Genomic DNA, 18,091 nt, shown 5'->3' with positions numbered 1-18,091 from the left:
AATGACTAATGATGATAAATACAATCCACCTGTGTGTAATCAAGTCTCCGTATTAATGCACCTGCACTGTGATAGTCTCAGAGGTCCGTTAAAAGCGCAGAGAGTATCATGAAGAACAAGGAACACACCAGGCAGGTCCGAGATATTGTTGTGAAGGAGTTTAAAGCCGGATTTGGATACAAAAAGATTTCCCAAGCTTTAAATATCCCAAGGAGCACTGTGCAAGAGATAATATTGAAATGGAAGGAGTATCAGACCACTGCAAATCTACCAAGACCTGGCCGTCCCACTAAACTTTCAGCTCATACAAGGAGAAGACTGATCAGAGATGCAGCCAAGAGGCCCATGATCACTCTGGATGAACTGCAGAGATCTACAGCTGAGGTGGGAGACTCTGTCCATAGGACAACAATCTGTCCTTTATGGAAGAGTGGCAAGAAGAAAGCCATTTCTTAAAGATATCCATAAAAAGTGTCGTTTAAAGTTTGCCACAAGCCACCTGGGAGACACACCAAACATGTGGAAGAAGGTGCTCTGGTCAGATGAAACCAAAATTGAACTTTTTGGCAACAATGCAAAACGTTATGTTTGGCGTAAAAGCAACACAGTGCATCACCCTGAACACACCATCCCCACTGTCAAACATGGTGGTGGCAGCATCATGGTTTGTGCCTGCTTTTCTTCAGCAGGGACAGGGAAGATGGTTAAAATTGATGGGAAGATGGATGGAGCCAAATACAGGACCATTCTGGAAGAAAACCTGATGGAGTCTGCAAAATACCTGAGACTGGGACGGAGATTTGTCTTCCAACAAGACAATGATCCAAAACATAAAGCAAAATCTACAATGGAATGGTTCAAAAATAAACATATCCAGGTGTTAGAATGGCCAAGTCAAAGTCCAGACCTGAATCCAATCGAGAATCTGTGGAAAGAACTGAAAACTGCTGTTCACAAATGCTCTCCATCCAACCTCACTGAGCTCGAGCTGTTTTGCAAGGAGGAATGGTAAAAAAATTCAGTCTCTCGATGTGCAAAACTGATAGAGACATACCCCAAGCGACTTACAGCTGGGGGGGGGGCTGAATAATTTTGCACGGCCAATTTTTCAGTTTTTGATTTGTCAAAAAAGTTTGAAATATCCAATAAATGACGTTCCACTTCATGATTGTGTCCCACTTGTTGTTGATTCTTCACAAAAAAAATACAGTTTTATATCTTTATGTTTGAAGCCTGAAATGTGGCAAAAGGTCGCAAAGTTCAAGGGGGCCGAATACTTTCGCAAGGAACTGTATAAGTGAGATATTTCTGTATTTAATTTTCAATAAATTTGTCAACATTTCTAAAAACATGTTTTCACTTTGTCAATATGGAATATTGTGTGTAGATCGATGTGAGAAAAAAAAACATTTAATCAATTTTGAATTCAGGCTGTAACACAACTAAATGTGGAACAAGTCAAGGGATATGAATACTTTCTGAAGGCACTTTATCTGTTGTTTTTCCCGTATACTATCACCTCACTTCTGTGTACCTGCTGACATTTATAGGCATGGTTTGCAATTGCATTATATAGCTATAGCCCAGTAGAATGAAATATTTAAAGATTTTGCAAAAAAATGTACCCAGAGTTCACTCACCTTTCAAGTCTTTGAGTCAACATACACTACTGCTTTGACGTAAGAAAGAGAAGACCAATGCAGAAAACGTAGTGAATTGATACACATGGGAGCATGTAAGAAACCTGACATTACACTCATCCCAGCAGGCAAATCTGGTTGAAATGAAATAATTAAAACAAATTGATTATTATATAGTTGTAATGACTTAATTTCATCAAGTATTCATTCAACAACACCAATAAGTATGACATAGGTAACATGCAATGTATGTATAATGTTGAGTGTGCAATGTGCTGTGCTTATTTTGTATACAACAGTACTGTGTCTAAGACAATTTCCCCTCGGGATATTAAAGTGATTTATATTCTTCCTATCCTATGTCACTGAGCACATTATGAGTTCAGTAGCATTGTGCACCCGGCCCAAGCTCAGGTATCTGGGTTTCGTGTGGAATCATTTATTAACCCCTTCCTGAATTGTACTAAAACATGTAAATCCTTTTTCTACTGGTACAGTACATGGCAGGCTTCATGTATCTGGCATCAGATTGATTAAAATCTCCTGAGGTGGAGTCCTTAGGTACCGTGAGTGAGAAACATCAACCTGCACGTCAGTTTCCATGCTACATGAATGTAAGCGGTATCTAATCAAATGGATTGGCTACTGAAACATTGACTTGAGTCCCCATACATCAGTAGGTATTTTCTATCAGCCTTCATAACTTCTGATACTGTAGTATCATGTTGCAATAAGTGCAATTGTCTTATCTTGGTATAGATAACTCTAGGGCTTTTAGGGCTGTGGCTAAAGACTACAGATTGAGTCTTAAGAAATTTGCTTGGTTTATCTGGTAGGTCAGAGGAACATTTTGACAAGCTTTGGGAACACAAAAAAGTTTGGGGTTGGTTAGGTTACATTGAACATTATTGAATTGTGTAGGTATGGTAGGGCTTGTCTAAAAATATACCAGTCTGGGATGAAGAGATTAGAAATGTATTTACCAACACAAAACCAACAAAACATACTTGTTTCATTTTTATTTTATTTTACACAACATAACAACACAGCAGATGTTGTTTCTCTGTACAGGGATTTTTTTGTGCCTTAAAACAAAGGCAATATCAATGTCACTGAAAAGAAAGCTTGAATTGTTCTTTAAAAAATATCAATTTATTAAGAGGTCCAGTAACAAGGCTTTTGATAGTTGTTTTTGTGTTGTCTCTATATGCAGGTAATTATTTCCCTGTAATAGAAAGGCTTTTTGTGAAATCCCTCATGTTCCTCTCGATCCCCAAATCCCCTATCAGGGACAACTGAAATCCTATTGGTGCTCCTTGCAAGAGGAAAACTGTAATGCAGAGGAAGGTACCAATGCTTTTCTCTTGCCACAACGACAACACTGGGTGTATGTACTGTATAACTGGGTGGGTGTGTTGGATTTATTTGTCTCAATTTTTTGTATGGGTATGAAAACACTGCATGGACTGCCGAGCACTGGGCTCCGAGCTGCTGGAGATTCTCCACATCAGAGGAGAACATTGATGAAATTCTGATTACTACAAGGCAAGCATCCGTTTTTACTATTGGTTTTAGAAAAAGAAAAGTAAACTGAAACGCAAAAAAAATCTAAAGAATCAAAAACAGATGTCCCCACACACACATTCAATCCCACACATACATACAAACAGAAAAGTCACACAGTACTTTCTAGAATCCACTCTGAACTGGAAATGGTGGCCTTGCCACTGTCTATATTTTCCTGTTGAAGTAGCATCCCATTCATGGACTTACTCCGCTTAGACCACATATTCCCAAGTTTTGTTACCCCAATGTAGCAGTGGTGCTTGGACGAGTCCTCGTTTAGAGAGTACCTACGTTTGGCCCTCACCCCTTCCACCGGTAAGGTCAGGTACTTGGAGATTGGTCTGGGGTGTGCGCGTCTTAATATGGGCGTGTCCTTGATGCGTGAGTAGGGCAGGGGGGAGTGAAATACCGGGGAAGGGGGATGCTGCAGAGCCGTGGAGTTGTTGCGGTTGGTGTTCTGGGTCTCAGCGTTGGGGAGGGCCTCTATCTTGGGCTCAGGGGTGACAGAAGCAGTAGCGGAGGGCTTTGGCGCAGGCTTGCGCTTTGGCTTCAGAGACCCTGAGGAGCCAGGCGTGTTCCAGCTCTGGCTCACCAGAGAAGTAGCAGTGGAGCAGTCTTGGAGAGAGGTCTCAGATGAGTCCGTCAGAGTGTCTGGCGCGTGCCCAGCGGCCTTTATAGACCCTCCTCCCCCTCCCTCTGACCCTGACCCTCCCATGGCCTGTTTGGACACAGAGGGATTGACGGTGCACCCTTGAGACTGCGCCCCATTGGTCTGGGAGTGGACGTTGGTGACCAATGTGCCTTTGCCCGAGTCACTGGTGTTGCAGACCTTATAGCGGATCATGAGGATGATGATGAAGACGAGGACGGAGGCCACGATGATGCCGCCGATGATGATGATCATGGTGCCTCCCAGGAACTGGGACTGCATGAAGTGACAGCGCAGGTACTCAGACTCGGTGGTGAACTGGACGCAGCCCACCACGCGGGTGGCGGTGAGTGAGGTGATACCGTCGTCGTATATGGCCAGAACACACAGGTCATACGACGTTCCAGCAGCCAGGTTATTGACTAGGAAGTTTTTGCTTGTGGGGGGAATCATTCTGAGAGGAGAGAAGGACAAAGGAAAGATATCAATGTGGATTAAAATAAAATTTGTTATAAGGACAGCTCATGTCATTCATGCATGATATTTTCTTACCAATTGTTCCAAATGTGCTTCTGCTGATGAGAAGCATTTTCCTATATTCTTAAAACAATCCTAGTTGCTGCATTTAAAATGACAATGCTGTGTTTCATGAAATTAATCTATTTTTGGAGAGTAATAAATCCTAAAATGAACAACGTAACTTGTTATACCATGTCTGTGTGCAATATGCCTGTATAACATTAGACAGCATACATTGACTGGGTGAATGCGAATGTCATTCATACTTCTGAACATCGTTTGGCTTCTAATGTACCAACCCCATGGTACTTGCCTACAGAGCAGCAAGAGGAACTGCCCTTCCCTACCTCCAGGCTATTTTCAAACCCTACACCCCAACCTGAATACCCCGTTCTGCGACCTCTGGTTTCTTGGCCCTCCCATGCCTATGGGAGGGCAGCTCCCACTCAGCCCAGTCAAAGCTCTTCTCTGTCATGGTCACCCCAATGGTGACCCGGATGCTGGTACAGCTGAGTCCCTGCCCATCTCCTGAAAACATCTGAAACCCTACCTCTTCAAAGAGAACACTACATGACCAAAAGTATGCATAAGGGAGGTCGGGCACTAATGTTGGGTGATTAGGCCTGGTTCGCAGTCAGCGTTCCAATTCATCCCAAAGTTGTTCGATGGAGTTGAGGTCAGGGTTCTGTGCAGGCTAGTCAAGTTCTTCCACACCGATCTCAACAAACCATTTCTATATGGACCTCGCTTTGTGCACTGGGGTGTTGTCAAACTGTTGCCACAAAGTTGGAAGCACAGAATCGTCTACAATGTCATTGTATACTGTAGTGTTAAGATTTCCCTTCACTGGAACAAAGAGGCCTAGCCCGAACCATGAAAAACAGCCCCAGACCATTATTCCTCCTCCACCAAACTTTAAATTTGGCACTATGCATTGGAGCAGGTAGCGTTCTCCTGGCATCCGCCAAATCCAGATTCACCCGTCAGACTGCCAGATAGTGAAGCGTGATTCATCACTCCAGACAATGCATTTCCACTGCTGCTGAGTCCAATGGCAGCAAGCTTTACACCACTCCAGCCGACACTTGCGTATGGTGATGTTAGGTTTGTGTCTGGCTGCTCGGCCACGGAAACTCATTTCATGAACTCCTGACGAACAGTTGTTGTGCTGACGTTGCTTCCAGAGGCAGTTTGGAACTCAGTAGTGAGTGCTCTACCTGATGACAGATTGTTTTTTTGCGTCATGTGCTTCTGCACTCGGTATTCCCATACTGTGAGCTTGTGTGGCCTACCACTTCGGGGCCGAGCTGTTGTTACTCCTAGATTTTTCCACTTCACAATAACAACACTTACAGTTGCCCGGGGCAGCTCTAGCAGGGCAGAAATTTAATGAACTGACTGGTTGGAAAGGTGGCATTCTATGACGGTGCCACGTTGAAAGTCACTGAGCTCTTCAGTAAGGCCATTCGATTTCTAATGTCTGTCTATGGAGATTGCATGGCTGTGTGCACTATGTTATACACCTGACAGCAACAGGTGTGGCTGAAACAGCCAAATCCACTCATTTGAAGGGGTGAATACCGGTAACTACTGTATCCTTTTTCTTTGTTGATTATGATTTTGCTACACTCAAACCCATGTGGAACTGATTGCATTGCCAAAGCAATGAAATTAATTGAATCATAGACCATAGCAGACACTGATTATACAAAACTTTAAGAACACCTGCTCTTTTCATGATATAGACTGACCAGGTGAATCCAGGTGAAAGCTATGATCCCTTATTGATGTCACTTATTAAATCCACTTCAATCAGTGTAGATGAAGCGGAGTAGACAGGTTAAATAAGGATTTTCAAGCTTTTATTTTTATTACCTTTATTAGGCAAGTCAGTTAAGAACAAATTCTTATTTTCAATGATGGCCTAGGAACAGTGGGTTAACTGCCTGTTCAGGGGCAGAACGACAGATTTGTATCTTGTCAGCGCAGTGGTTTGAACTTGCAACCTTCCACTTACTAGTACAACAACGCTCTAACCACTTGGCTACCCTGCCGCCCCATGGACATGGATTGTGTATGTGTGCCATTCAGAGGGTGAATGGGCAAGACAAAATATTTAAGTGCCTTTGAATGGGGTATGGTAGTAGGTGCAAGGCGCACAGTTTTGTGTCAAGAACTGCAATGCTGCTGGGTTTGTCACGCTCAACAGTTTCCTGTGTGTATCAAGATTGATCCACCACCCAAAGGACATCCAGACAACTTGACAAAACTGTGGGAAGCATTGGAGTCAACTTTGGCCAACATTCCTTTCGAATGCTTTCGCTACCTTGTAGAGCCCATGCCCCGACGAATTTAGTTTGTTCTGAGGGCAAAAGGGGAAGGGGGAGTATATATTAGGAATGCGTTCTTAATGTTTGGTATACTCAGTGTACATTGTCAAGAAAATGCGTTAAACTCTTAAAATGTAAAAGATAAAAACAACAGCACCCAAAAAGTAAACAACACTTCCACTGATGTATTTACCATTAACATGTACTGAGCTCAAACCAAGATAACTTCATGTAGGGTGACTTCACATGGAGGTTGACCTCCCTGACATTCACCAACAGGCAATAGTAAAGTGCCCTACTAATAGTTTTGAAAGCCATGGCACTGTGGAAAATAGCACAGCACAGCACAGTCATCGTAAATCCATCCCGCCATGTCATCGAAAAACTAATGGAATATCTGTATTCTTTTAGTTTGAACCCATTTACAATCACGTGAGAGACAGACAACGTAAAATGTCAACAATATTGTTATGTTACCCGGCGTGTGTTTATTAGATATGCAATGGAAATTGGAACCATATCATTTGAATAAAGTGGTTTATTTTATACCTTAAGCAGATCTGAGCCAGGTATTACCTGTTCCACAGGGCCTTTTGCTGGCACAAGTTGGAGTGCTTTAAAAGAGGCTCATTCTCCTGATTTGTTTGCACATAAAACTTGTCACACAATTTGTTTGATGCCCAGATTTTTTTTTTTATCACATCCTCTTTGAGTAATGCATAATGTTGAAAGGGAAATGAATGTGTGCAGGTGAAACAACAATGGAAAACACTACAATAAAAACGAAAAAGGTCTGTGCTTGTAGGATATATTGACAGGAGATATGCTATTCAAAAGGTCAAGGTACTCCAGAGACCTATGGTGATCCTCAATATCAACACAGTGTTTAGCTTATAAAAAAAAACATTTTTTATTGGACACCAGCAGCATATCCACCTGCATCCCACTGCTGGCTTAACTCTGAAGCTAAACAGGGTTGGTACTGGTTGGACCCTGCATGGGAAACCAGATTCTGCTGTAAGTTGTGTTGGAGGGCCAATAGGAGGCACGTTTTCCTCTGTTCTAAAAAATATCCCAATGCCCCAGGGCTGTGATTGGGAACATTGCTCTGTTTAGGGTGCTGCCTTTCCTGACTCTCTGTGGTCACTAAAGATCCCAAGACACTGATTGTAAGAGTCGGGGTGTCAACCCCGGTATCTTGGCTAAATTCCTCATCTGGCCCTCATACCATCATGGCCACCTAATCATTCTCAGCTTCCAATTGGCTCATTCATCCACCCTCCTCTCCAGTGAAACTATTCCCCAGGTCATTGCTGTAAATGATAGTGTTCTCAGTCAATTTACCTGTTAAAATAAGGGTAAACAATGTATTGTAATAGTGTTCAGATTAAGCAATGCACAACCTGAAGATGATGTTAGAAACTCCTTTAAAAGAAGCCTGGTGTTCAGCACTCTCTACTCTCTAAGGATAGATGCTGCTCAGTGACATAGGTTGATCCTTCTCTATTAGATCAACACAAAAAAGTGACAGATGTACAGTATTTGTTAATGAACCGAAGACCGTTTGCTCCTGCCCATTGGAGTTACAGCTAATTGTTTGTTATTGAGACCGAATCAATTTGTGTCCATTACAGTGCCAGTTAATTGTAGTTCAGACTGAATTAGATTGTGTTGAACTGACTAAAATGGGCCATTTCACTGACGACCTCGTTGAAATCTAATAACCTCCTATTCACATCACAGAGAATACATGGCAGTTATGTTCATCTCTGATGCTTTACAATGCAGAGTTCATCTCATCTTAATCAATATGAGATCATGATCCCTCTGTCACACGGCCCGCCCGAGTCCATTTGGGGGTTTTGCTTTGCGGGTGTTTTACTAATACATTTTCAAGGATTACAGATTATCTAAAAAAAAAAAACTAATGGAATACCATTGGGATTTTATATAAATTATCTTTTTGTTTTTTAAATACATTTATAAATGTATTTCGTTGTTTTTGTAAAACGCTCCACAATTAAGAATCAGCTACTAGCTAAACATCTTTTAAATCTCATATCGTGGCTACTGTAATTGCTTAGCAATTGAAACTTGTTTTGGTTGTTTAGTTTATAGCCTTGATTCGTTAGGATGGTTAGGATGATTTTACAAACAAGTGGCTGAAAGCCTATAAAACATACTTTTGTGTTTGCATAGTGTGTGAACGTAATTGAGATGAATCTCCATCTAAAAAATACAAAACATCTCTGAACCTATACTACAAGTGTACTTGATGATTGAAATTAAATCCATTAGGGCCATTACGCATTTCACCACACATTTCAAACACAAATCATGCACAAATCATTTGAAGGGATTGAATGGAACCTACCTGTACACAAGAGAGTCATCATAACTGCCATTGTACTGAATCTGGAACATGCGGATCCCAGGTATATTCCTCTGGAAGTTGAACTTGATGAGTGCTGTGGAGGATGTGGCCTCAGCGATGACCACTCTCTTATCCGGACTCGTTTTGGTGTCTCCAGTGTGGTTGCTGCCATTTGCCCCAGCCCTGGTGGACGTGGAGATGTCTGAAGAGCCAGGGTCAGGCTCCTGGATGTTGTTGGTGCTGTTGGAGATGTGTGGGAGTTTGATAATCAGCAGCTCAACAGTCTGATGTGCCTCACCAGCTGGGTTGGACGAGATGCAGGTGAAGGATCCTGTGTCCTTCACAGTGCTGATCAAAATGTCCAGGGTTCCATTCGTGTAGACCAACGTCCGGGAGGAGTTCGACACCAGCTTCCCCTCTGGAGAGATCCAGTGTATGGCAGGCTCAGGGTCCCCCCTGGCCTTGCACCTCAGGGCCACCCTCTGGCCCTCCAGCACCCTCATCTCATGGGAGTACCGGGTGATGAGAGGAGGTTCACACAGGAACTCCTCCTCTGGGATGGACCAGAAATAGCGTCCAGAGAGGTGCTGCGGCGATGCGCATGTCTCCAGATCATCCTCTCGACTCAGGCGCCTCAGCCACAGCAACTCACAGTTGCAGTGCAGTGGGTTCCCGCCGAAGCTCAGTGCGAACGAGGAAGGGTTCATGATCCCAGACGTGGCCAAAACCTGGGCCCGCTGGAACAGAGGATCTGGAGGAAGCTTCTGTAACTTATTTGAGGTTACGTCCAAGCGGTTGAGCTTTTGCAGAAGAGAAAAGGTCTCCTCAGGAATGTAGTCGATCATGTTGTGGTCCAGGCTAAGGGTGTGGAGGCTCGTCATCCTCTGGATAGCCTCCCAGGGGATGGACTCCAAGTTGTTGTAGGACAGGTCGAGCTCCTCCAGGGCCAGCAGATCATTGAAAGCCCCCAGGTGGATCAACATCAGCTGGTTGTTGTTGAGGATCAGGTGGTGCAGCTTGGACATGCCGCTAAAGGTGTCATTGGATATCCGGGTCAGTCGGTTGCTGTTCACGTGCAAGGCGCGGAGGTTCTCCAGGTCAGAAAACGCGTGTGGCGTGATGAAGCTAATGGTATTCCTTGACAGGGTGAGGTCCTGCAACCTGGTCATGTTGGCAAAGTCTTTCCTCTTGATGCTGGTGACGAAGTTGTCTGCCAGCCGTAGCTCCACGGTGTGCCTGTCAATGTTCGGGGGGACAAAGAGGAGACCTTTTTTGGCACAGAGGGTTGCAAGATTGGGAGATAGTATTTGACAGACACAGCGCTTCGGACAGATCTGGGCCTTCACTGCCATTCCAATAACCAACAGACAGACCAGCAGTTTTTCCATTGTAAGTCAGGTTCAAACACCTGCAACATAAGACAGAGAGGAGAGAAAAATAGATCATGAATCATTTGAACTGCATCATGACATTCACCACCAAAAACTACACCAGCAGTGACACTAACATCTTGAGTAAAGACGCTCGTTAAATTCCACCCCAGTCTTGAACACGTATCAGTTCCCAGTATAATGGGGCCATTTAGTAAGAAATACCCAGGGGTCAAAACTAGTTGAAATGATGTCAGTACAACTAGAAACTGGTTACAATAAAGTCTATATGACGTAATTTCATGTCCCTCTGTGACTTCTAGGAAGATTTTAACCCACTTAATTCCAAGTTTTCACCATCATTGCATAGCCCTAGTTATTTTGTTGCTATGACAAAGTAATTTCAGAAGATAATTGTTTATTTCATGTTATTAGTAATTAATTTTAAGGAGAAAAAGAACTCTTCCTCATTTTTGAGGTCAACCCTTTTATGTGATCTGAACTCTCATTTTAATATGGTGGGGATTTTCTTTTTTACAAAAGAAACATTGAATATCTAATAGTCAAATCATAGTGTAAAAGCAGGTGAGCTAGTTTTACTATTTTTGGCCATGTTCTGGTGTGTTGTGGTGGAAAACTGAGTGGGTCAATCATAACGTTTTGGTTATAATTTTTTTGTCCATTAAAATAACATCATAACAAAGAAATGTTTAAACTATCTCACATTTTTTGAGAAGCTTGCATTCAATTGCCCTTCCCTGTTGTACACAACAAGCTTCCATTCCCCCTGTCACAAGGGGATTTATGGATGATTTAAGATGAGGTTGTCAATCCTAATTTATTTGGCACTTAATAGTTCACTACTATTTTTTTATTTAACCTCTTGAAATGGGAAAAAGTGTTTTTCTTAAGTTGAACATGTGTGTGACAGAATGTTAAAATTAGATAAAACTTTTCTTTACCACGTTACACTACTCAAAAGGCACCTAATAGGTGGAACGACAGAGCTTTTTACTTTTAAACACATCCCTTGCTGTTCTCCTCTCCTCCATACCCAGAATGAGTCATGCCATCCCTGTGTTGGGTCACTTACTCCGCATTACAAGTGTGTGGGAGTGCAGAACAGAGGAGCTGTTTCATAATGCTTCAGCCTGTACTGCGGACTGCAGCGGACATATCTGACACGTGGGAAGATATCACCGCTGTAATTACACTGAGGAAAGTATGTAATGAGAAGATAAGTGTCTCGCTACTCACTCAGCCTGTCTGCCTGCCTGGCTTCACAGGAAGGATGATGGGCAAATTAAATAAAATCAATGTAATGAGGTTGAAAAACCTGACAGGGAAATTTTATTTTGTGCTGTAAATGGAATGTGATCATGTCGACATAACGGTCTATCATCATAGCCAGCCAGAGCATACATGACACGGAAACATGTAAAACCACAGGCTTGCCTAACATATACACGTGCTATATGATTACCTCCGTTTGACGGAAAAGGCCTCATTTAGCCTATAGGATGATCTGGCATAACATGTAATTTCGATGAAGGAGAATAGGTACTCGTCACATGACATGCTACTAATAACATGACAGGGGCCCTTGAAAGGTAGGTACAGAGTCAATATATGTATCCCAAATGGCACCCTATTCCATGTATAGTGCACTACTTTAAACCAGGGTCCATAGGGCTCTGGACAAAAGTAGTGCACTGCATAGGGAATATGGTGCCATTTGGAACACGATGAATCACATGACATGCAGCGCCAGAGAAAGTCTTGCATGGCATGGCAGCCTGTGTGATTTTCTAATCACGGGGGGTCGTGTCTCCAGAGCACACAGGAAGGTCATAGCACCACAGGGTAATGAAAGCAACACTGCTGCCCACTGACAAAGCAGACAGCAGGATCATGTTCATTACCACACTGTAATTTTTTAACATTGATTTCTCTTTCAGGCTGTACATACTGCTGTTTGTGTTTGTGTGGGGGGACCAGAAATAAAAAGGATGGAGGGAGGAACGAGGAGGAAATAAATATGATATTGTAATGGATTTATGTGCATTGGATTACAAACAAAGAATGTCACACCCATGCAAATATGCCCATGAATGTAAATTAGTAGCTATTTTTACTGAATCTAAAATCTCAGTGCAATCTTTAAGTGACAGCTACGTGTGATGGTTTATACACATGAAGACAGAGAACCTTCAAAAAACACTTTTTGATGATTCTCCAATTCCCTATTGAGTGCATTGCTTTTGAACAGGACCCATTGATTTCCATATACACTACCGTTCAAAGCCTTTGGATCACTTAGAAATGTCCTTGTTTTTGAAAGAAGATCACATTTTTTGTCCATTAAAATAACATCAAATTGATCAGATATACAGTGTTGACATTGTTAATGTTGTAAATGACTATCGTAGCTGGAAACGGATGATTTTTTATGAAATATCCGCATAGGCATACAGAGGTCTATTATCAGCAACCATCACTCCTGTGTTCCAATGGCACGTTGTGTTAGCTAATCCAAGTTTACCATTTTAAAAGGCTTATTGATCATTAGAAAACCCTTTTGCAATTATGTTAGCACAGCCGAAAACTGTTGTATTGATTAAAGAAGCAATGAAACGGGCCTTCTTTAGACTAGTTGAGTATCTGGAGCACCAGCATTTGTGGGTTCGATTACAAGCTCAAAATGGACAGAAACAAAGCGCTTTCTTCTGAAACTCATCAGTATATTTTTGTTCTGAGAAATTAAGGCTATTCCATGAGAGAGAAATTGCCAAGAAACTGAACATCTTGTACAACGCTGTGTACTACTCCCTTCACAGAACAGCGCAAACTGGCCCTAACCAGAATAAAAAGAGGAGTCAGAGGCCCCGGTGCACAAATGAGCAAGAGGACAAGTACATTAGAGTGTCTAGTTTGAGAAACAGATGCCTCACAAGTCATCAACTGGCAGCTTCATTAAATAGTACCGCAAAACACCAGTCTCGAAATCAACAGTGGAGAGGCGACTCCAGGATGCTGGCTTTTTAGGCAGAGTTCCTCTGTCCAGTGTCTGTGTTATTTTGCCCATCCTAATCTTTTCTTTTTATTGGTCAGTCTGAGGTATGGCTTTTTCTTTGCAACTCTGCCTAGAATGCCAGTTTTATTGCTTCTTTAATCAGTACAACAGTTTTCAGGCGTGCTACCATAATTGCAAAAGGGTTTTCTAATGATCATTTAGCCTTTTAAAATTATAAACTTGGATTAGCTAACACAACGTGCCATTGGAACACAGGAGTGACGGTTGCTGATAATGGGCCTCTGTACGCCTATGTAGATATTCCATTAAAAATCAACCGTTTCCTGTCATTTACAATATTAACAATGTCTACACTGTATTCCTAATCAATTTGATGTTATTTTAATTGGGACAAAATGTGCTTTTCTTAAAAAAATAAGGACATTTCTAAGTGACCCCAGACTTGAATGATAGTGTATGTAATATAGTTCCATACCTCTGGTATTACTTCCATTACTTGTTGTTTTTGACTTGACTCTATTATTCCTATTATTGACAATGATTACATTAATGTACTGCATTTGTGAGGGAGCTAGCACATAAGCATTTCGCTGCACCTTTTATGCCTGCTGTCAACTGTGTATGTGACGAATAAAATTTAATTCGGCTTGATTCAATTTAGTAAACATTATTTTATCAGTGCCACAAATCTCAGGAAGTGACTACTTTTCTGAAACTATTGGATTGACTGCCTTCAACTGGTGGCAGGGCTGTATCTGTAGCGGCATGTTGAAGATAGAAATAGAATGAATAGACACAAAATCTCCAATACTATTCCAGTCTATCTGACAGTCACATTTGACCTACACATTCTCTTCAATGTCCATTGCCCCAGGTGTACATAATCAAGTGAAACCAATTGACCAATTATATTTTGTATACATCCTCTAAGTATGAATATGTTGTGACGCTCAACTACTGTATGACTCTTTCAAGATATACTGAAAAGATCAAAATCTGCAATTAATTGAATTATACCTGAAAATACTGCAGAGGGGGCATCTGAGGGTAAGCGCTCTTGTTTCAAACACACACCCTGAAGAAGGCACAGTGATAACAAAACGTTGGTGATTTACCCAATAAATTACTGGGGAGATAATGTATAGAGTGTGCGACTCTCTTTATTTGTATATCTTATAGTTTATTCGCCATTCGTCAGCACCTACATATAATAATTTTCTCTGGGTGTCCGCCAGCTCAAGTTTTTATTCAAACAAACGCTATACCATCATTAAAGGGATAGTTTATTCAGAATACAAACAAACATGATTTCCCACCTAACTCGGCTTTAGTTGATTCAAGCAGGCATTTTTCGGATATTTAGTTTCCTTTCGACACTTAATAGCCATGTTTTGTTACTCTTAGCATTCTCAGTAACATGTAACATTAAACTGCTATTATGCCTGTGTAATAGAACAGTAATTACTTTTGGAGTGACATTTTATTAGCCTGTTGTTACCATAATAATTGATCATTTGTATAACACTGTACACAAGAGGAATTGTGACTGTTCCTTTTTCCACTTAATTCCATTATTATGTCGTTAAATAAAGCAATTTCCAAATCTAACAACAATGTTGCTATTGTAATAATCACAAAGTTACTATACATGTATAAGAACTTGATGTCAAGTGTTATTATATTATCTTATGTCTCATTCTTTATGAAAATATATTTGTTAGTCATTTTGAAGCTGCAAAAGTGACCTACTCTAATGTTCAGGTGATTCCATGTCCTTCATGTATTTAATTATAGGCTATAGGCTATATTAAGATTAATATCTAAGAGCACTCCAAACCTTCAAATACTTCAAGTAATTCAAAAGTAATTCAACCAAGTGCCAGTTATGCAGCCAGGAATGATTGTTGGTAAAGCAAGTGAGGTAGTTGGGGTAGTTAAGCTGTTCACACTCGATGATGCCCTGAACAACGTTGAGGTGTAGAGAAGTAAGCTAAGATCATACTTGGACGCACACAGACAGCATTTTCATAATATCTACTTGAAATTGATATTACAGTGAGAGTGAGACAGAGAGAGAGAGAGAACGAGAGTAAAAAGTAAGACGTTGTCAGTAGGATATGTCCTTGAGGCAAGTGGAGGCATGAGGTGTATGTATGTAGATGGATGTTCCTGCGCGTACCCCAACGCAGTGCTCTGCTCATAGGATGGTTGCTGCCTGTTTACGTGTAAGCAAATTATAGGGTGCTACAGAATACAAAATGGGAAGTGCACCAGCATTGAAAACAACATTTTATGCCTTCCTTTCATGATGGAACATGATTTGTATGTCCTGAATGTGTAATTGGCCACAAGAGTGGCAATACAACTACTGTCTTATTCCATTCAACCAAAGTTCAGGAAGTCCATGCTAATTTGAAAAGTCTGAAAGGGTCCTTTTATTTACCACACGAGTTTGAGGCAGGATTGAAAGGCTTCTTTTACCAGACTTTTCTCTCTTATTAAAAAAGGAAAACATCTGAACAAAAGTAGTACTCATATTGACCAAGTCTCACTTTATTACACAGCCAGAACAATAAACCTTCAAATCTCAGTAATATAAAAATGTTCTTCTGTCTCACAGCATACTTGCCTTCAGCCTTCTAACTATACTACAGTGTTCACATTGAGATAATTCTACATTGCTTGAGCTCAACAACAATGTGTTATGAAATTAACTATCACAGCACAGCGCTTGGACACATGGAACAACGGTAAATTACGAATAATCACACTCGTCAACACGGTCACATGTTTAGGACAAGGCAGAGTTGTGCAAGTGGTACTGTTCCATTTCTATATCCTGTTCATCAATAAAATATGGCTGAGTGACAGTGCAGTGGCATGCAAACAGGAGGAGTATTAGGGGAGCGATGTGCAGAAGACGCTCAAACCAATGAATAATGCACCCGGCCAAAACATGAACACTCCTCTATAATTAACACTGATCACATTTTACACACAATGCACATGTGCATTTTTAAATTGATGTAAAAGGAGACGTTACCATCGCACTCAAAATATTATCTTTTTTGTTTTATATGTCAATACACACACACCCGGCCGGCGGGTGTACACAGAAGAGGGGGATGAGGAGACGGATGAAAGAGCCATGTGGCTTGGCAGCAGGCCCTGAGAACAGTGAGAGCGTTGACATGAACGTCAACTGGAGTTAGGCTGGGATTGTGTCACGGTGCCTAGAATACCCATAGTAGAATCACATCAACGAGAGGACGTGTAAACTGTAATAACCTAGTCACATGTTGTTTTCATCACATCACCAACTTAGTATTTTTCAAAGTGTTACGGATCATATTTACTTCTAACCTTAGAACCCCTTAACCCCTAAACACTACCCTGTAACGTCGTTCGTCTATTGAATGAAGAAAGTCGGACCGAAATGCAGCGTGTAGGTTACTCATGACTTTAATGAACAGAATAGCGGTACATGAAATAACTGAAATACAAAAACAACAGAACTGAACGTGAAACTAATTACAGCCGATCTGGTGACTACAACACAGAGACAGGAACAAACACCCACAAAATACAAAGCGAAAGTCAGGCTGCCTAAATACGGTTCCCAATCAGAGACAACGATAAGCACCTGACTCCAATTGAGAATCGCCTCAGGCAGCCAAGCCTATACAACACCCCTAATTAGCCGCGATCCCAAATACTACAAACCCCAATATGAAAAACAACATATAAACCCATGTCACACCCTGGCCTACCCAAACATATAACAAAAACACAAAATACAATGACCAAGGCGTGACATACCCACTGGGTACAGACGTCAATTCAATGTGTATTCCACATTGGATCAACGTAATTTCATTGAAATGACATGGAAACAACACTGATTCAACCAGTGTCTGCCCAGTGGGTAACCACTTACCTCTAAACATTATCCTTATCTAGGGTAACTGCCGGGGTGGCAGGTACCCTAGTGGTTAGAGCGTTGGACTTGTAACCAGAAGGTTGCAAGATTGAATCCCCGAGCTGACAAGGTAAAAATCTGTCATTCTTCTCCTGAACAAGGCAGTTAACCCACTGTTACAAGGACCTCCTTGAAAATAAGAATTTGTTCTTAATTGACTTGCCTAGTTAAATAAGGATAAATCCTTAACCTGACACTTTTGCAGTTCTACCACGTGATATCTTTCAAAAAAATCCATGTTAGAAAGGATACTGACCAGCTCATGTTATAGACAGAAGCATGCTACATGGCTGACCAATCTGAACTCATGTCTCGGCATGTCCAGCCCTAATAACTAGTTTCAGGAAACTAAGGGTATGTCGCATGTCACTGCTTCACAGGAGAGGCATTTGAAAGTAAAACTTTTTTTCTCTCGCAGAAATGCCTTCTGGAACATGTGAACGTTCATGTGCCTTAATAACAAACTTGTACGCCATTTGTAAATACAAATAATAAAAAAATATTAAGAGCCTAGTTGGTTTAGCCTGGTAAAAAGACAGGAACCTTTCAATTAGACATGATTGGTTGAGATAATGGATGGGCTGGACATGCCGAGACATGAGTTCAGATTGGTCTGCCATGTAGCATGCT

The 18,091-nt window shown here is 41.5% G+C and overlaps 1 protein-coding gene across 1 annotated transcript in view; it reads right to left on the bottom strand.

Moving 5' to 3' along the window:
- Nucleotides 1-2,676: 2,676 nt before the first annotated feature.
- The window catches only part of LOC124002018 (leucine-rich repeat and fibronectin type-III domain-containing protein 5-like), a 56,779-nt gene continuing 41,364 nt past the window's right edge, over nucleotides 2,677-18,091 (bottom strand). Inside the window, exons 2-3 of the mRNA XM_046309231.1 lie at nucleotides 9,079-10,486; nucleotides 2,677-4,309 (exon numbers count right to left, since the gene is read on the bottom strand). Of these exons, the coding sequence (XP_046165187.1) occupies nucleotides 3,316-4,309; nucleotides 9,079-10,466 (2,382 nt within the window). The 5' untranslated portion in view covers nucleotides 10,467-10,486 and the 3' untranslated portion in view covers nucleotides 2,677-3,315. The remainder of the gene's footprint in view (nucleotides 4,310-9,078; nucleotides 10,487-18,091) is intronic.

The sequence above is a fragment of the Oncorhynchus gorbuscha genome, linkage group LG17 (genome assembly GCF_021184085.1).
Source record: "Oncorhynchus gorbuscha isolate QuinsamMale2020 ecotype Even-year linkage group LG17, OgorEven_v1.0, whole genome shotgun sequence".
NCBI classification, from domain to species: Eukaryota; Metazoa; Chordata; class Actinopteri; order Salmoniformes; family Salmonidae; genus Oncorhynchus; species Oncorhynchus gorbuscha.
This window is presented reverse-complemented; position numbering and strand designations above follow the sequence as displayed.